Genomic DNA, 20780 nt, shown 5'->3' on the forward strand with positions numbered 1-20780 from the left:
GTGGAAGTAGAATGTTCAAAGTTATTAGAGGAACCATTAATGCACTTATGCATTCAATATGGCAACATCACAGATCTACTCTATTCAGCGTCCCTGCCTGAAACACTTCACCCGTTTCCTCTCAACTCACCGCAATTACTCTCTCCACTGTTAAGATACCTCTGTATCAAATTTTCCATCCACAGCTGATAGCAAATGCAGCGCTTCGTGATAGGGTCGCAATGTCCATGTCCGGAGCACTTTAAGAGGCAACCTATAGCAGCAAAAACCATCAAAATTATTATTATTATTATTATTATTATTATTATTATTATTATTATTATTATTATCGCATTGGACTTTGGTATTGTTCTGCAGCATAACGCGAATACTACATACCAGCCGTGTCAACGCGAAGCACTTTAAAAAGCAAGAAGTCCGGCTTCTCCTTCAAGAGCTGCAAGCGTAGCATCTGTGCAACATCTGCTGCCTTCATCACTTTAAAAGGATGGCCATTCTGAACATAGAACACAACAGCTGTGCTGAAGAGAGGATGTATATATTGTAAATAACCAGACTATAGCATTCAAATGGGCTGGCTTTTCAATTTAAGAAATATTGCCACAATCAGACTGTTTGATTTGGCCTTTGCACAACCCCTATTCCGGGATTTGGTTCATTCATGCAATGGCAGTCACAAGGACAAATGGTGCTGCCAAGCCCTGCCCAGTTCAACCCAGTGCCTTCCCCATTTTTACAGCCCTCTATGTGCTCAAGGGCAAACTTCTGAAGCAAAGAGTCTCCTGAGCGCACACGCACACGCACACACACACACACACACACACAGGCTCCCCATGCAAGTCAGACCCTGATTGTGCGACAGGGAGAGATGGTGATTTTAATTTTATTTCTCAATTGGAAACGCAGACATCGGCTGCTGTTTGAAATTACACGTGATTGAACAGGCCGTAACACAGCATGCATCTGCTACAAAATGGGCAACCTTCTCAAGTTTTAGCCACAGAACAATGGTGTTTACATATCCCAAAGCATTCACGCATGTTAATTTTTTTTAAAAAAATAATAACATAAAAACATCCCTGCTGGATGAGGGCCAAAGACCATATAGTCCAGCATTCTGTTCTCACTGTGACCTATCAACTTATTATCTTGACTTGGTAAACTTTAAGGGCAAATATGGTTTGCTCAGTGTTAGACTAAGGTCACTAGATGCGAGAGATGTCAGAGAATTGAAATGAAAAGAAGAACAAGAGTGGGAATTGCCAATGTTTGCTTAGTCCCATTTCTGGAATAGAAATCAATACAGCAAATCCAGTCAGTATTCACTGTTGTTGCTCTCAGTGTGCAAACAATACATAATTGAGACATCCCTCCACCCTTTGCATTGTGTTTCCTGTGCACGGAAATGAATGGGGTGGAATAATTTTATTTTGTAAAATTTATACACCACTTGACTGGGGGCAGGGAGCCCTCAAAGCAGTTTATGAAAAGATAAAACAATAAAATCGAGAACAACTCGCAACCATACTTAAAAGCAAACAGAAGCTAAAATACTGAAACAGATTAAAATTACCTTGACTTTCTGGACATCCGAGGAGCCTTGCCTAAACAAGAATGTTTTTAGCAAGTGCCGAAAACAGTTCAGTGAAGGTGCCTGCTTGGTCTCAGTAGGCAGGGAGATCCAAAGTGCAGGTGCTGCCACACTAAAACAATCAAGTTCTTGCAACTTGCTTGTTGCAAGTATTATGTACATCTGCAGTAGTGCATATTCCACCGATCGAAGTGGTCAAGTGGGCACATGTGGGGAAAGGCAGTCTTGTGGGCAAACTGGTCCTAAGTTGTTAAGGGCTTTATATGCTAATAGTGGCACCTTGAACTTGGCCCATTAGCAAACCAGGAGCCAGTGCAGGTCTCTGAGCACGCCTGTTGTCAATTGTTCTGCAGCATTCCTATGAAGTTATTTTCATAACGTAACAACAATGTAACTTATGTAATTACAGTGAGTTGGATAGCGTTGTTTTTGGCAGAAGATGAACTGCAATGGGACAGTGCTGCATGTGAAAAATACACAGCGGAATGGAAAATTATACCTTCTCGCATCCCTGCTCATGTCAGCAAGTCAGCCCAAATTTTTTATACCTGCTCTACATATTGCTCTACATATTGAAGCTACCAGCATGAGTTTGATCAAACTGTGGGAGGCAGTGGAGGACAGAAGTGCCTGGCGTGCTCTGGTCCATGGGGTCACGAAGAGTCGGACACGACTAAACGAATAAACAAACACATATTGCTTGCCATTGAAAAGAAGCTTATTGGTCTGTAGTATTTTGGGTTATACTGTATCTATTTTTGGTATCTCTGTACCTGATATCAGAATAAGCGTGTATCTTCTGAACTTTAATATCAGAATCCAAGACGTTCAGGAGCATTGCTAGCTGCCGCACAAGCGTGTCTTTCTGTTGTTCAGTCAGCTGGCCAACTCCAACTTGCAAGATCAGTTCCACAAGTCCATTTTTCTTAGGATCTGTGAATGCAAAAATAATGTTTTTCATTTGGAGCATGGCAAATGTTGCCTTGACATGTGGATGTGAGGTTTCAAAATTAGTATTTACTACAAATTCCAGTCGGCAATAACAAACAGGGGACATGCAGGTTCCAAGCAGATATTTATCATGTGCTGAATGCAAAGTTATATTCTCAAATGCAGCACATGAATTTCAGAGGGAACTATGTTATTCCCCATTTCCCTCCGATTTGTCATCCATGCCATCAGAAAATGCAGGTGGATTAATTTATAAAGGTTAGCAAAATTTAGCAGCTAAGCAGAAGAGCAGAAAGGAAATGGAGTACCAAAAACCCAGAAAACAAGGGACCAGCAAGATAATAAAATGAAAGGCATCATGACTATCCAAATCAGTATTTGCAGGTATGTGAGAACACAACATGAGAAGTAATCCATGTAATTGCTTATGGAATCTGAGGCCACTTTTTCAAAGGTTTGCTGAGCAGGCAAAACAAGGAGGGTCTCCATGAGGCCAGGCTTACATTGACATTGTACTTCTCTTTTCTACTTGCACACTATTAGCATGTCAGGATGCAACTTCATTAAAAGCAGCTAACCAACAAATAGAAGCTTTCATCTAGCCACAACATAGGGTAGAATTTGGTTCAAAATGATGGCCACCTCATCAGGGTCCTTTATTGCATGTATGCTCTCATGAGGAAAACATGGTGGTAAGGATCAGAGAGACACCATGGAAGCACTGAGAAGTGTGCTAGCTATGGCAATGAGAGGAGGAAACAAAGTTTTGGCTGCAGAGTGGGACAGGTTTGAAGGCCTTGATTTGATCTATAAGCTGCCTATAGAGCTACCTCTTGCAAAGTGGGTTTCAAGCAGTATTGTCACTCCACCCATGACTGGAGAATCCAGGAAATGAATCAAAACTTCTGAAAGGACTGCACATCATATCTGCTTTAGGCCCCTACCTTGAACTGCAATGGAATCAAACCACAACAACTTTTTAGCATCAATGGGAAATCTGCCACTGAGCTACCGAGCCAAGGTTTCGCATGTGAATGGGTCACCTGGCCTGTCAAGATCTTTGCTGTGCGCTGCTTATAGGAGAAGAGGACAGATCTGGGAGGGACAAGATGCTATAAACGTCCTCCTACCAGGCCGCACTTCTACAGTAGCCATGTCGATGTCTGACTCCCCTTTGCCATCGGTGACTTTCAAGTGAAAAGAATAACTCCCTTCTACGAGATTGGTCAGCTGCAGGATGGCCTCATGATCTGAGCCGTGTATCACATCCTGCAAAAGGAGAAGTCAACACTGCTTCAGATTAATATTCACTCAAAGGCAAGATAAAATTTGCCCGAGATTTTACAACTACCCACCACAAATTGGCCTAGAACAGCCATGTTAATAAAGTACAGTGGTACCTTGGGTTACAGATGCTTCAGGTTACAGACACTTCAGGAAGAGAACTTTGCTTCAGGAAGAGAACAGAAATCGCGTGGCGGCAGCAGGAGGCCCAATTAGCTAAAGTGGTACCTCAGGTTAAGAACAGTTTCAGGTTAAGAATGGACCTCCAGAACAAATTAAGTTCCTAACCCGAGGTACAACTGTAAGGTCAGGGGTTGGGAGCCTGTGGCTTTTCACGTGTTGTTAGACTGTAGCTCCTACCATCTATGAGCATTGACTGCAATGGCTGGGGATGATGGGCGGTGGAGGCTGCCAACATCTCTCCCACCCTTCCTACAGCCAAAGAGTGCATCTTCAAACCCATGGGTTTGGTTTCTTCTACTCCTATTTTAAGACTGCAAAGCTGAGACTCGGATCAACTTGCCCAAGGCTGCTCCATGCAAGTCCAATTTGGATCCAGTGGACCATACTGTTACATGGCAGCAATGCAAGCAAAGAGTACGGTGTTTGGATTTGGATTATTTTTTTTAAATAATACATTCAATTTGGCTTCATTAAATTATTAAAATACTTACCCCAGCTGCTGGGCTCTGGCCATCCCGAATCCAGAGGTAAGACACAATCCCTTGGTCATCAGTAGATTGCGAACCATCCAAAGCAATGGAGTTATTGGGCAGAACGAGGATGTGCTTGCCCCCTGCGTGAGCCTGGGGTGGGCGGTTGATTTCTAAACAATAAAATTGTAAGAGAGGAAGAGCTTTGTTTTGAAGAGTTGAGCAGGAAATAAAAGAATAGGAATGGAAATAATAGTAGTAGTAGTAGTAACAACAACAACAACAACAACAACAACAACAACAACAACAACAACAACAACAACAACAACAACAACATATTTATACCCCGCCCATCCGACTGGGTTTCCTCAGGCACTCTGGGCAGCTCCCAACAGATTAAAAACAGGGGGGGGGGGATCAAACATTAAAAACTTCCCTAAGCAGGGCTGCCTTCAGATGTCTTCTAAGTCAGATACAGTGGTACCTCAGGTTACAGACGCTACAGACGATTCAGGTTACAGACTCCGCTAACCCAGAAATAGTACCTCAGGTTAAGAACTTTGCTTCAGGATGAGAACAGAAATCATGCTCCGGTGGCGCAGCGGCAGCCCCCATTAGCTAAAGTGGTACCTCAGGTTAGGAACAGTTTCAGGTTAAGAACGGACCTCTAGAACAAATTAAGTTCCTAACCCGAGGTACCACTGTAGTTGTTTATTTCCTTGACATCTGATGGGAGGGCGTTCCACAGGGCGGGCGCCACCACCAAGAAGGCCCTCTGCCTGGTATAGTATCCTAAATGCCTTGCTCAGATGAAGAAGACTCTCAGAACTTAGCAGGGCTCCACACTGAAATATTTTTCATAGGACTAAATTGTGATATTCACGGAACTGCTCTATGTTGTTTTCAAATGCTCTGTTTCTTGTTGTGAGCTCAACTTCCTTGTTGGGAGAGGAGCCTATAAACCTCCAATCAAATGTGAATGGGGCAGTGAGCCTTACCCTCCTTGACAGTCACAGAGATTGTGGCTGTGCTGCTTAGTCCTTGGCTGTCTTTGACGGTCAGTCTGAAATGGTAGGTTCCAACGTGCAGGCCTGTGACGGTTGCAACTGCGCTATCAGTGTCTTCCATTTGCACAGAGGTTGGCCCACTGCAACAGAGCAAAAAGAAAAAGGAAGAGGAAGAGGAAGGCATAACCTAGGAACCAGAGTCAACTCAGTTTAAACAAAAAGTGCTATTTTAGTAAATGGAGCAAGTTCTAGGGGTGTTGGCATGAACATTTTTGAAGCTTCAAGAGAATACTTTTTCATGCTGAATAAGAGTAATAAGAGCCAATAGCAACTTTCCACACTAGCTACTGAAACTGGTGAGAAATGCAAATCATTTGGCTTCTTCAAGTTAGCTCGTCAGAGGGGTTTAAACAGTGTCAACATTCCATCTGTAGCAGGTAGAAGTTGGCATTTTACTTATTTAAACTGATATTCACTTGAGGGCCTGAAATTCACTTGCAAGCCTCCTTGCAAACTTACATAATGGATGGCGGTTTTAAAAAGGCCAAGGCTTGCAGGTTTTTCAGATTCAGCCAGAAACTTTACCTAAGAGGCCTCAAAACTCAGTTCAGAAATCTGAGTGACTTTGTGATATTTGTGATATGTACAGGGATGCCTCTGAGATCAAATGGCAATCCCTGAGAAAAGTACATTCATCTTCAACTAAATTATGAAAGTTCTCATTAATCTACCACATTCTTCCTCTGGCTATGTGAATGCAGCAAAAATAGTGGACAATTATTAGCATTTTACAAAATAAACAAAACAGTATTTGGCATGAACAATACTGATGTATATAAACTTGGGATTTTGTTTGGTTTATGCAGAAACTAGCAGTAAGCCTAAATGGCTCCAATCCACCCCAAGCTTTTAAGTTCCTTCTGTGTAACGTGGTAGGAGACACTAGTTTGGCCCCACCAGATACGTTCCTCCACTCTTACAAAATACCTGATATTCTCCCAGTGATAGTAAACAATGCCTAAGTCATCAGTGCTCATGCTTCCATCAAGAACGGTGCTCTGGACAGGGAACGTCAACTCCTTATCTGGCCCAGCCACGGCTGTTGGGGGGCTATTCTTTTCTGTAGTGAAACAAAGCAAAAAATGCTCAAAATACAGCCTGTGTTTTCTAGTCTGTAACTGACAAGGGTTATCCTCTCCTCCAAGCATTAAAGGGCTATTGTATGAAAGCGGTACCAGGAGTGACTTGGAATATCATTTAATCCACCTCTCGCCCTGTGTCTTGGATGAGAAAGCAATGCAAAGAGCATGCCTAAGTATCAAGTGTGCCCTCTCCTAGTAAACAGAGGAGTAAACACACACGGAGCACTGCAACATGGCTCCCTCTCTCTCTAGCATCAGACAGCAAAGAGAAAGAACAAAGGACAATAGTCCCACTTCACGGACCACAGTAACACAAACATCCTGTCTCCGTCACTTCCCACTCTGTGGAGTCAAAACATATACCGTCATGTGATAGACAAAAATCCCATGACTGCAATCATGGAGCAGGAATTCTAACATCCTCACAGTAATCTGCTGTGAACAGTACTAGAGGGTTCAAGTTCTATTTCACACCAAGGACAGAAATTGGCCTGGCGGCCATGTGTTCCAGAAGGGACAAGCAACCTTCTCCTGGTGGCCCAGAAAAAGCAGTCGCAAGGCTCAATCCTTTCATCTGCCATGCCACTACTTGGAAGCAACCTTTGATGGCAAAGCTGCAGTCTTATGGGTTTTCCATGGGTTACTCAACGATATATGAATCAGCAACAGCAATACTCGGGCAACGTATTGCAGATGTTGAATGCCAGTATGAACTAGGTTTAGCCTAAAAAAAAATATCATGCTAACTGACAAAGCACTTCAGCCCTATGGAGTGGGTGGGGCATTTGTGCGTTCAGCTCCTATTATTGCCTGGCCTCTGTGCTCAGCACATTCCTAAATAATGGAGGCTGCCTGGCCGGCAAGCAGTCTTTCCTCCTCCTCCTCCCACTTACTATGAAAGGTCAGGTTTAGATTTGTTAGCTCATGTACATAGAGGTTCAACAGCCAACCAGCTGAAGGATGTTCTGTTAAGTCAAATATACTATAAATCTGCCTACCGGGCCGGACAATCACCGTGACTTCAGCTGTAGACTGCTGTTCAGCAGAATCAGTAACAGTCAGCTGAAACGTGTATTCGCCTTCTTGCATTGACGATAACTGGAGGTAGGGACTCCTCACCCCCTGGGTAATGAGGTGTGGGAGGAAAATCGGGAAATAATGAGGCAAATATTAATAGTACAAAGCTTTCTATTATCGAAACAAATCATTATACCAGTGGTTTTCAACCAGTGTGCCGTGGCACACTGGGGTGCCTTGAATGATGGTCAGGGGTGCCGCAAGAACACTAGCCTCCGTCCCTCTTTCCAAGGAGAGGGGAGAGGAGAGGAGGCTGAGGGAAAACTCAAGGGAGGGTTCAAAAAGGGGTGAGGGGCTGCCAGCTCTGCAGGCAAGGGGTGACATAACTGGGCTCCTGAGCTCCACAGGGATGACACAGAAAGAATGTAGTTGGTCAAGTGGACCCAAAAAGGGTGCAAACCTCTGCATTATACAGAAATATTTTACAAATATTTCACAACCACCTGAATAGGCTTACAATATTCTGCAGAACTTCGAACGCACCAGTTCAACATCTGTGACATTAAGTGTGGTCACCATGTCCAAAACTTACTATTGCTCCTTTGCAATGGTTTGCCTAAACACAGATGGTCGGATCCAGACTTGGTCGCAGCAGACCCACTGAAATGACTAATTTTTAAAGCCCCATGCAATATTTTACAGGGTCCACTCTAAGTATAGTGTCCAAGTGTCTTCCTAGCCAGGGCAAAAATAGAAGAGACTAAGTGATTCAAGGTAATGTTCACCATTTCCTGCACAATACAAAGTGCAACCAGGCTTCTTTTGCCTGTTTTCACTAAGCACCACAAAACTCCTGATCTGAAAGCTACTGGATTCGGGGGCGGGGTGTGTGTGTGTGGATATTATTAAATGAGACAAGACGATCTCCATTTACCTGCATTGCTACCACTTTGCCTCGACTTTTCGGGCTCAGGGACCACTCATAGCTGACTATCTCATAATCATCACTGCTCTGATTTCCATTCACTGTGACGGAGTTGCAAGGCAAACTGATTTCCTGATTTGGCCCTGCATTGGCAACAGGAGGGAAATCCACTTTTTTATGGACCCTCAGTGAGGCTTCTGTAGAGTTAGCTGCTCCACTGGAGTCAATCACTGTTAACCTAAAAAGGAAGAGAAACGATATGTGAATAATTAATGATATTGAATGTGTGCTTTCTCCCATTCTCAAAATTCAGATGCACTGATTCCTTCTACCTCAGGAGTGCAGAATCCAGAGACCATGGACCTAATTCGGTCCATCTAGGGTGGCCATAAGTCTGGAATTTCCCGGACATAGCTGGAATACATCAGTCAAAACCAGTGTCCGGGAGGAAATTGGTGAAATTGAGATTTCACCCCTCCCATATCCAAGAATCTGCTGATGTTCTCTGCTGATCCTCCAGAGACTGAAATATCCGGGAAAATACAGACGTATGACAACCCATGTAGGAAGTCTAGATTTTGGTGAATTTCCTTAAAAATAGCTCAAGAACTTCTTCGTTGGGGGGGGGGGGGCTCAACAACTTTGCCAAAAAAAGCCTAACAAGTATTGTGTTCAGAGTTTCACTTTTTGAAATATGGCAACCCTAGGTCCATTAGGCCTTCAAGATCGGCCTGCCAGGCTGGAGGCAAACCACACCCACCTTTTCCATGTCTGAGGTAATATACGATGTCAGGCATAGGAAAGGTCCATTGGATCAGGCCAATAGCCCATCTAGTACAGCATCCTGTTCTCACAGTGGCTGAACAGTTGCCTGTAGGAAACCAACAAGCAGGATTCGAGCCCAACAAGAACAAGACTCTCCCTTCCTGTGGTTTCCAGCAACTGGTATTCAGAACCAGTCATCATGGCTAGTAGCCATCAATAGCCCTCTCCTCCATGAATTTATCCAATCCTCTCGCTGCCTTCTGTGGAAGCAGGTTCCATAGTTTAAACACGGACTGTGCGATGAAGTACTTTCCTTCCATCCGTCCTGAAATCTTCCAATATTCAGCTTTGTTGGGTGTCCACAAGTTTTAGGGTCATGAGAGGAGAAGTAACTTCTCTCTTTCTGTTAAGTTGTGGGTGAACATATCAGACGACACAGCGATTCTTCAAACAGCTCTTGTTTATTCACAGGCCAGGACAGAACTGAACTGAAGGGTTCAGTCAGCCTGCTTATATAGAGCTCCAGTATAATGTAACTGTAACAATTTACTAAAACTATCCAATCACTGAACATCACTTTCGACCCCTTATTTGCATAACTATCTACAGTATCCCCCTGCTGGCCCAGGGTGAGAACTTCAGTACATAATACTTTCCACTTTCTCCGTATCATGTATAACCTTACCGACTTCGATCTTATTACCTTTTATGTTTTCTCTAAACTAAAAAGTCTCAAATGCTGCAACCTTTCCTCATAGGGGGAGGTCACACCACCCCCTTGATCATTATGGCTCAGGACTGCAATACCTCAAGGACCGCCTCTCCCCATAGGAACCAACCCAGACCCTGTGATCATCCTCTGAGGCCCTTCCTCATGTGCCTCCTCCATGAGAGGTCCGGAGGGTGGAAACCCGAGAACAGGCCTTTTCTGCGGTGGCTCCCCATTTGCGGAATGCTCTCCCCAGGGAGACCCGCCTGGCACCTTCATTACATATATTTATGGGCCAGACCAAAACTTTTCTCTGTAACCACGCCTTTGGCTGATTAACATTCTATGGCCTTTTAAATGTGTTTGTGGGAGGGGGATTATTGGTTTGTTCTTTATTATTATGCATTTTGTGTTCTTGTTTTCTATTTTTATGTTGGGAACCACCTTGTGATCTTCGGGTGAAGGCATTATACTAACTAACTAACTTAAACAAATAACTTTGGTTGCCTTTTCCTCTGACTTGTCCATCCCCGAGTTGTGGTCTGAGGAGCCAAACGCAAAAATGTAGGCCTCTCACCTGAAAGTGTAATTGCCAGGCACGAGGTCAGACAGATGTAAAACTGGTGTATCAGCCGATGCCTTCTTTTCTCTAGGGGGACCTTCAATTTCTTCCCAGTGGTAACTGGCTATTTCAGTATCATCAGTACTTTCTGTGTTGGAAGGGAAATGCCGCGGAATCATAAATTAATAAGCTGGTATCCCTGTGAGCAATTCTAATTACACTGCAAACCCACAGTTGCTGCCTGGTACTTACGATTCCCATCAATGGAAGCAGAAGTTGTAGGGAAAGAAATTTCCTGGGCTTTTGGAGATACGATAGCAACAGGCGGCTGATTTATTCTGACAGCTGCGGGAAGGGGAGAAACAGAAACCCCGTGCTTAATTAAATAAGGCCATCCTGCACAACTCGATCAGCCTGAGATAGCTTTGTGCTTATTCCACAGCCAAAAAGCATTCACTAGTTGCTGAACAGGATTAAACAGTTAATATAAAAGCAGTAGGTTAAAAAAAAAAAGATTTAAAGTGATAACCAATAGAAAAAACGATCCTTGTAAATTATGATTTAGAAAAGCCACCTTCTGGTACAATCCCAAACTGGATAAATTGTGCCTGGCTTGCGGTTACAGGGGACAACAACAACAAAAAACCCAAATCCCAGGCTTCTTAAGTTCTTAAGGTGGAAAAGACCAAAGTCCAATTCCCCCAATTCAGTCAGGAAGATGACAGGGTGGGCCTTGGACCAGTCACAGTCCCCTAGCCTAACTCTAACTCGCAAGGTTGTTGTGACTAAAGATCAAATGAGGACATGGATAACCAGGTATGCCACCACAAACACCTTAGAGGAAATGTCAGATAAACATGGAATAAGAAATATTTCAATATCCCATTCTGTTGGATATCTGAAGTACACCACAACAGAGGTTTACATACATCTGTACCTCATCATATTTTATAATAAATGGGTCCAAAATGAAGGGAGGGAGATGGGTGCAGAAACCTAAAGGCCCATGCAAGCGGGCAAGTCATACCCAGCACTCAATACAAAACTATTTACATGGGCAACTTGAGTCCCATTTCCACCTTCTTGCCCCAAAATGCTGTACTGTAGATCCTGAACATGCGGCAAGAAGAGGGGAGGGGGAGACACTAACATGGAATGTGCAAATCAAGTGCTCATCTAGGGTAGCTGCCCCACAAATAAAATCAGAAGAGCAAGAAATTACAAGGCTGGATGCACTTGAATATTTACTATCCTGTGGTTCCCTCTAAAGGCAAAGCAGGAATGTTACACAAATGTGATATAAAAATGTAAAACTTTTACAGCTGTTCACTCTCTGATGAAATTCAGAACTGATTAAAAGTACCATTCATCAAACTGGCATGCAGGTATGGCGAGAGGAGGATATTAGTTTTAACTGTCTGAAAAACTGATTTACCTGGTTGGACAGTGACATTGACAAATCCTTCTCCAAATGCATTTTCAGCAGAAACAGTCACTTTGAAGACATAGGCACCTACTGGCAGCTGTAACAGAGGGTTTTTTAATGTCTCTCCCGTAACACATAGGAGTTCACATGGCACAATATAACAAAAAATGCAAGAAGTCTGAGTGTGCATCAAACCCAGAGCTTAATTATCATCATGAAGAAGCATCTCTGCTGCCACCCAGAACGACTTAGGGGTGGTGGGGAGGAACTCAGAACATTGCAGCTGTGCCTCCCAGAAAATGTAATATATATACAGGTAGCACCAGGTATGAGCTGAGTAGAAACAAGAAAATCTTGCAGAGACTGGAAGTGCATTCAGTAAGATAGTCTACCATATTCCTGAACTGCCTACGTATAAGAGTTGCTCAGGCGACAGGGTTTAGTGAGCAGGAAGAGGCTGGGGCAGAGAGCAATCTAGAATCAGAAGCAGGAGAGGAGGCAGGCCAGGAGACAGAGACGAGGCAGGCTGCTGAAGAAGCCAGGGAATCTCCCCCTTCTGCTGTGACCAGCTCCTCTCCCAGAACACGCAAAGAAATGAAGAGGGCAGAGAAAAGAGAGACAAGGGGAAGGAACCAGGGAAGGAGTCTTAGCAGTGTGAAGACCTTTGGTGCTTGCAACTGCCACATTGGTGCAAGACCTACTGGGCAGCGTTGACAGGATCACTAGGCCTGCACTGTTTTGGTTTCTTTGAATAAAGAGCTAACTTCACAGTCACCAGGTGTTTTATTACAGACCTACTCCTAACTCTGGCTCCTGACACCAGGGCTAGAACAGCACCAAGTTATTTAGGTGCCAACAGGTATATTTTCAGGAATCTCACTTGGTGCCAGCCACCAGGAACACCACCCTAATCTGGAGAGAAATAGGCCCATTGACAACGGCAACTTGTAACTGACGTGACTGCCTTACAGCAAAGCATCTCTAAAGCCATTACCCACCGTAGCTGAGTGTGCATTTTGCCACACCCTGCGGTAAACACGAGTCAAGTCTCCCTAAGGAGCAGCCCACTTACTTGAGAAAGTTTCAGCGTTGGCGTGTGCTTGCCCTCCATTTCACCACTGTAACCATCGGGGTGACTCATCGAGCTCCACTCATAACTATAGGCCGATTCTGAAAAGGAGGAAGCAGCACAGCAACTGGCTATGGTTCTTCTTTGGAAGAGAGACCTGATCCTGGCTCTGATGTTTGCCGAGCTTTCATGGGGTGGAGAAACGTAAGCCCCCACTGCCTTCCACCGCTTAAGGTATAAGCGGAACATTTTACAGTGGTTGTCTGCTCACATGATTTATTTTCCCTTCTACTAGGAAGGGTAGAAATTGCATGAGCAAGTCCTCCGCACAAATGAACATCAGCATGGGGTGCAGGGAAATGAAGAAAACAAATGGCAATCCTACATCATGTGAAGATTGCATTAGTATCTGAACTGGGGCCCAGTTATGGGAGAATTGTGGTGCATGCAGGATCACTGTCTACTGTCCCTATTTCCTAAAAATTGAACTAGCCAAACTGATTAACAAGCGAAGTTTTTATACATAATCAGTATGAATGGCCACACCACATAAGCCATCTAATATGTGTGAATTACTCGTAGAATTTCTGACTTTTATACTGTGCAATAATCTAACTGTTCCCATCAGTTTAAAATGACTTTGTCTCTGAAAAATCTTCTATCCTTACTTCCCTCATTTGTTCTCCCTGAGCTTACATGAAGCTATTAAACCTTATTCACCTTTTTTGCATTTAAAAGTTGGTGCCAAACACAAAGTTGATACTCAGCATTAGCTGCGCCAGCCAACAACGTTCATGCAGATTTCCCTATTTTGCATACATTTACTGACTTTGCATATTTAATATCTGAATAATTTAGAATCTTACGAGAGAATAATTGGCCCAGCTTAAACAAAGCAAGTGAACCATGCTCGAATTCACACGCATGTACCAGCCCTTCATTTGCAAGAGGAAGAAATAAGGGGTTTCACTTTGCAAGAAACTATAGTTTTCCATTTCAAATGAATGTGGAAGGAAACTGGTTTGGGCAAACAATAGTTTATTCAGATTTTTGTCGATAGTCTCTACATGGTTTCTAGCATAAGACAAGCAACTTAGTGCCTTTCTCCTCCATCCCACTTGCATCAAGAACTCACCTGAAAGGAATGGCGTGACTACAAACGCATGCAATTCAACATCATTTTCTGGTAAAGTTACTTGTAGATTATCTCCAGCCGACACCAGGAGTTCCTTTACTGCGTATAATTTTTTTAAAAAGTTATTTTAAAACAATGTATTTGGGAAAACATGGCAAGAATTTTCTATTGCTGAAACAGCTGGGATAGCTCAGTCGGTAAAGCATGCAACTGTAACTCTACAGTTCTATGATTCTAAGAATATTAATAATAATGGTTTGGGACAGTTGTTTTCTCAACAAGACTTGATGAATATTCCCTCTGAAGCTGAAACTTAATAATAAAAGAATAATAATAATAATGCATTTCATTTGATGAAGCATTAAGCAGATAGTTTATTCAGCATGAGGATTTCTCCCTGCTTTAAAAGATTCTTCTCTTCCTCACCACATGCAAGCAGCTAAGTAGCTTATTACAAGCCTGATTCAAGCAGCAGTTTGAGAAGTTAGCACTTCTAATTTCAGTGCAGTCCTAAATACATCCACTCAGAAGTACCGTATTTTTCCATGTATAAGACTATGTTGTTTTCTTGAAAAATTAAGCATAAAAAGTGGGGTCGTCTTATACATGGATAGTGATGAGGTTGGATGGGCGATTGGTGGCTGCCATGAGCCGGAGATTGTCAGCGGTGTTTTGGTGGGTGATTGATTGTTGTGTCAAGTTCTACAGGATATTGGCTGCTGTGGCAATTGGGTGGGTGATTGGCGTTTGCTGTCGGTGAGTGATCAGACGATTGGTCGCTTCGTTGATGTGCGTGTGATCGGCTGTGTTGGTTCTGTGTTCTGTGGGTGAGTGATTTTCAGCACCCCCCCCCAAAAAAAAGCTCAACAAGTCTGGGCAATTTCCCCCCATTTTCTCAATTTGGAGTCCTAAAAAGAGGGCGTGTATACATTGGGGCGTGTTGCAACACAGAAAAGTACGGTAACTCCTATTGAATTCAGTGGGGTTTACTCCCAGATAAGCGCAGTTAGGATTGCAGCCTTATTCTCAGAAGAATTTACATTACCATCTTTGGAGGCAGAAGTGGGCAACAATACTTGATCTGTGGCAGTAGCTTGGGTGAAAACAGCGCCGGTGGGAAGGGGTGTGGCATCATCCTGCAAAAGATTTCGCAGGTCTGATGTCTGAGTTCGTGTTGCGGTGGTGGAGAGAAACCCCAGGGTGTCTGATGAAGAAGGATTATGGGAAGTTGTTAGAACCTACAAGATGAATTGCAGGGATATATAATTATTGTGTATATTTCCCCTCTCACATTATGACACACATCGTAAACACTGTATTAGAAGTAAAAGTGCAAAATTATGTTACAGCTAAAATCAATCGCATTTACCAGTGACATATGGGATGAGAAACATTGTACATTCCCAAGTCCCAGCATCAAATATTTAAGTACCTGGGAAAGTAGATGACTGGGATTTTTCCAGCTCTGCTATGAAAACTGAACAAAAAAACAGGATGGGACCGCTGGAGATAAACACACACCCATGCAAATTCTGCAAAATAATTCCCTCTACAAGCAGTGAAAGCAGTACATCACCTGGCACCCTCATAGCTATATAGGAGACCAACAGTAATGTGAGATATGACAGCACACAAAGCAAAATGCTTATTAAATCCAGGCAACAGAAATTTCCTGTCCTTCTGTACAACTAGCACAATGAAATCTTATTTGTCTGAGTTGCCCATAAGATATGCAACGCAAGTGGGGGGGGGGAGGAAGTGTATTTAAATTAATCTAGGCTTTCCTAAATTAATCTTGGATTAATCAGCACTAATCTAGGCTTTTCAGCTTTCACAAACAACAAAAACTACTGCTAATTTTCCACATTAACTAAGGGCTGTTTCTTAAAATCAACTCCCGGTTACATGAGCAAGAATTTAACTGCCCCAAACAAAGATTAGGCCAAAATTCCACCAGCAGTGCAAGCCTTTTATCAATTTTGTTCCATCTTAACAGGCACGGGCTCTCACCAAAGAATCCAGAAAAAAATCTAGTTTGGTGGCAAACCAAACTGTATTTTATTTGCAGATTTCTATGTTGGGAAAGATTGAGGGCACAAGGAGAAGGGGACAACAGAGGACGAGATGGTTGGACAGTGTTCTCGAAGCTACCAGCATGAGTTTGACCAAACTGTGGGAGGCAGTGGAAGACAGGAGTGCCTGGCATGCTCTGGTCCATGGGGTCACGAAGAGTCGGACACGACTAAATGACTAAACAACAACATGTTACTCCAATGCTATTTCAAAAAATGAAATACTGGTAACATACCTCTTCCTGCCAGGTGCTGTTGGTTTCATCAGGCGGTTGAAAACCTAATTCATTTGCAGATTTCTCCATCATGCCCAACATGATCTCTGGCAACTCTCCAGGACGTTCGGTGACATGATTTCCCTTGGATTCATTTGCACCTGTAGGAGTCTCCAAAGGACCTCTCTCCTCTTCACTTCTGACCAGGTCAACATGTTTGTCTCCATCACCCAGCCCTGAAGAATTGAAGCCATTCTCAGTTGCCACCAACAAACTCCAGTCAGCATAGTTCACATCCTCCTTCTCTTCAGGCTTGAGGCTCAGCCGAAAGGGGTTCTGCTCCGTATCTCCATATTCATCTGGGTAGTCTGGGCTCTCCTCCCGACTGAGGAAGGACAGCTCCTTCAGGCTGCTGACTTCGTCTGAGGGGTCGCCCTGCAGCGCCATTGGGTGGAGGACCTTTGATGGCCCCTGCCCGTACCCCAGCGGTGCAGAGGGCCTCTGGGGAGGCCTTAGCACAAAAGTCAAAGAGGACTTCACCTTCTCCATCTTCTTGGGCTTGCAATTCCCTTTACGTTGGCAACTGACGATGTAGCAGTGCCGTTCAAACATCCAGGACAAGTCACAGTCGGAAATATCACAACAGGCTGCCGTGCAGTCTGACACCGACACAGCATGGGGGACCCGCATAATCTTCATGGTTTCTAAATTAGGAGATATTATTGCGTCCGAATACTTGGCGCCTTCTCTGCACTGTTCGCAGAAACACCCTGAAAGGATAGGTACTCATATCACAGGAGAGCAGGAGCGCTGAAAAGTCCTTCCCCTTACAATGCATTCTCATAAAAATAAAAAAAAGCTTCATTAATTTATATTGATTTAATGTAGCCTAGAGAGTGGCACTGTGGGTTAAACCACAGAGCCTAGGACTTGCCAATCAGAAGGTCAGCGGTTCGAAACCCCGTGGCGGGGTGAGCTCCCGTTGCTCGGTCCCAGCTCCTGCCAACCTAGCAGTTCAAAAGCACATCAAAGTGCAAGTAGATCAATAGGTACCGCTCTGGCGGGAAGGTAAACAGCGTTTCTGTGCACTGCTCTGGTTCGCCAGAAGCCGCTTAGTCATGCTGGCCACATGACCCAGAAGCTGTACGTCGGCTCCCTTGGCCAATAAAGTGAGATGAGCACCGCAACCCCAGAGTCGGCCATGACTGGACCTAATGGTCAGGGGTCCCTTTACCCTTTACCTAGAGAATAGTCACTTTATCAACAAGGGATCACTTGAATTGTCACTCGAATTAAAAACTCAATTAAAAGTAACAAGAATCAGATCCCTTCTTTGACTGCACCTTCCTTCCAAACTAGCCTAAGAAGGGGGGGGGGGGGATAAATCACAGCTCTTGTCCAGCAGAGAGCAAAAGATGGTTTTCCAACTAGAGCCTGAAGACGGGGAATTCTGCTCCTCATATTTTTGACATATCACTGCATCCATCTCACTTATTTTGGAGAGAGGTAAAATGAAAGGTCTTTGGGTTTTTTTAAGCTGCCACTGAAATAGGGGTAGCACACTTACTTTGGCATCGCTTACTAGGCAACGCAGCCTGCTGAGTCACTAAAAAAGAGAGCATCTGGTTTGCAGGGAATCAGAGTTAGGCACTTCTACAAGGCAAAGATCCATCCTCTGCTTTAAGCAAACTACTGCATTTCTGGGATCCAGATGAAGAACCAATTCAGACAGTACACAAATGATTAATTAATAGTAAATGATGCAACGGTTTTAAGACCTTGATTCCCCCCCCAGTCCGTCCGTCCCCCAATTATTATTTGTCAGTTATTATTTTTGCTGCTGAGCTCTTCCTCAGAATCAAATCGCATAAGGCATCTCAAGCCCTGCCAATATGCACCTACAGCATTTTATGTTGCAATCCCACGCCACATGGGCATGAAGGAACTCAATGAAAGAACCACACAGATGGGGCCCATTGGAAGGTCCTTTCCAGCCAATCACTGCTAACGTTCCCAGCCAGGTGAGGATTATGAGGGGACAGACTCTCACAGTTGGCCTTGCAGGTATGGCTTGAGATGTGGTTGTTTTCATTCACACACACACACAAAAACCCACTGCTGTCACCAGCAAGGAGGTGGATTTCACTCTGTTCATCATGGGCATAGCCAAGGGGGTCAGCGAGGGGCAGCTGCCCCCCTTAGATCAAGTAAAACAACAGAAATACTTAACTAACTGACCAATCACATCGGTTCTGGCCCCCCTAACAAAAGTCCTGCCCCCTCCAATAAAAATCCTGGCTACGCCCATGCTGCTCATGCATGCATGTAGATGGGACAGTAGTTCAAACCGAAAACAGTGGAAGTCTGAAGTGAGTGGATGGATAATGCAAAGGCTAAAGATGCAAAACTGTATGAATAAGGACTATAAGGAAGCCGGGAGCTGAGCACTGCACAAGCCACTTCAGCCTATCATCTCTGACTCCGCTATATTCTTGGGAGGGACAGCATAAGTTTAACTGTATGAACAACATGGTGTAAACTGGCTTGCAGAAGTGGTGGTGTAATCCATATACGACTTATATGTTTGCTGGTCATTTAGGAGCCAAAACTCATGCTGTCAAATTCACTTATCCTATCTATCTATCTATCTATCTATCTATCTATCTATCTATCTATCTATATTATTGTTATTATTTTTATTTTTATTTTTAAAAAAAAACATTCTCCACCTCCTAGCTAAGTTCATCCCATTAGTTTCTTAACGGTGAATGTACAAGAGACCTGTCACATCAGACTAAAGATCCATCAAACCCTTCATCCTGCCTCCAACAGCAGGTAGCCAAGCAAGGGGGGCATCTCTAATATCCCGGTCTTAAAATAAAAACGTAACGGCAAAAGCCATGATTTTTACACAGTCACTTTAATTTCATTGTCAGTGAGTCAGCAGAACATCTGACACAGCCCCACAGCCTTCGCCCATTTCAATACATGTGCAGCAAGTGAACAGATATCTATTAAAAAGTGTCTTCCGCCGAATCTTTTTGAGCCACATACAAGTGGCCTCTCTATCCAAAATACGCATTGGGCTTGGTTCTGTTACTATGAACTTAAATGCATCTATCTAGGTCTCAGCTGTAATTACCTTTAAATGGCAGTTTTCTAGGCCTTGTGGGTGGAGACAACTGGATGAAAGCAAGATGTCGGAAACAGGACACATGCACCAGTCTATTCCCTTAACAACCATGTGAGTCAAATCGGCTTCAGCTTTACAGATGGTATGGAAAGCATGGACAATCTGTTCGGTATTATTTATCTAAGGTATTTATATCTTGCCCTATCACCAAATGGCCTCAAGGTGTCCTACACTAGAAAAAATAAAAGCCATTTTTTAAAAACAGGGGGGGAAACAGTATAGAAGGCACATGACAAACAAAAGTAACAGGGCAAGCCAAACTATGTCTACTCAAAAAGTGAACCCTGAATTCAGTGAGGCTTACTCAGAGGTAAGCATGTAATAGGATTGAAGCTAAAGCGAAGGCGTCAGAAAAATTCTCACAGTGTAATGACAGCGTTCTGTAACTTTGCTGAAATTTTAAATCTATACCTTCCTGTGCCTTTACTTCAGTGGTCAAGGCTGAAATTCTATGCACACTTTATGGGGCAAGCCCCAATAAACTCAGCAGGGTTTACTTCTGACTAGGGGCATATAGAATTGCATTGCCAAGCTACATTATTTGGTCCGTGAAGCTGCAGCAACTATATAAATGCAAAATGACAGCCTTGCTAACACAAGTGTAAGAAACAATTTTCATGGAGCCCAGGGAATGGTCTAGGACTAACTGATGGTGGAAAATTGCTGATGATCACTGACGTAGATGACAGAGTATTAGGAATAAGACACATAAATTTAAAATAAAATAAATGGATTACTGAATGGAAGCAGAAAACTAAGGAACACTTTAACTGAGCATTCACGACATCAACATTGCAAGTCTAATTAACAGCTCCCAGAATATGAGAGGTGCTGGGATGGTTCACAGGCCCACAATCACAAAGGAAAACGTCAGCAACATACTGAAGATTTCAGTGCACCTCCGGGGTGAAGTTAACAGCACCAAAGTGATCTCCTGGGGAGGGGGGCAAGCCTAGGCAGTGTGTGGGGAGGCCCTGAGCTGCCCAGATGACAAGCCCTGCTAAAGTGGTACCTCATAAGAGGTGCTAAAAGGTAAAGGTAAAGGTATCCCTGACCGTTAGGTC

At 43.7% G+C, this 20780-nt stretch overlaps 1 protein-coding gene and 1 long non-coding RNA gene across 7 annotated transcripts in view; one reads left to right on the plus strand and one right to left on the minus strand.

Moving 5' to 3' along the window:
• Positions 1-20780, plus strand: part of LOC308593963 — a 223796-nt gene that overhangs the window by 177914 nt on the left and 25102 nt on the right. The gene's annotated exons all lie outside the window — the stretch shown is intronic.
• Positions 1-20780, minus strand: part of KIAA0319 — a 31397-nt gene that overhangs the window by 4593 nt on the left and 6024 nt on the right. For 5 of the 6 annotated variants that reach the window (XM_081206210.1, XM_081206207.1, XM_081206206.1 and 2 more), the window contains 16 exons: positions 16545-17293; positions 15282-15474; positions 14237-14335; positions 13105-13202; positions 12042-12129; positions 10859-10951; positions 10622-10754; positions 8580-8808; positions 7627-7750; positions 6474-6606; positions 5478-5626; positions 4501-4652; positions 3673-3811; positions 2365-2524; positions 379-521; positions 131-253 (listed from right to left, as the gene is read on the minus strand). In XM_081206210.1, coding sequence (XP_081062336.1) covers positions 131-253; positions 379-521; positions 2365-2524; positions 3673-3811; positions 4501-4652; positions 5478-5626; positions 6474-6606; positions 7627-7750; positions 8580-8808; positions 10622-10754; positions 10859-10951; positions 12042-12129; positions 13105-13202; positions 14237-14335; positions 15282-15474; positions 16545-17222 — 2734 coding nt within the window. In that variant the 5' untranslated portion in view covers positions 17223-17293. Of the gene's footprint in view, positions 1-130; positions 254-378; positions 522-2364; positions 2525-3672; positions 3812-4500; positions 4653-5477; positions 5627-6473; positions 6607-7626; positions 7751-8579; positions 8809-10621; positions 10755-10858; positions 10952-12041; positions 12130-13104; positions 13203-14236; positions 14336-15281; positions 15475-16544; positions 17294-19665; positions 19798-20780 lie in introns of those variants that run through there. The other variant, XM_081206211.1, reaches the window with a different exon arrangement.

The sequence above is a fragment of the Podarcis bocagei genome, assembly GCF_964188305.1.
Source record: "Podarcis bocagei genome assembly, chromosome: 8".
Classification (NCBI taxonomy): Eukaryota; Metazoa; Chordata; class Lepidosauria; order Squamata; family Lacertidae; genus Podarcis; species Podarcis bocagei.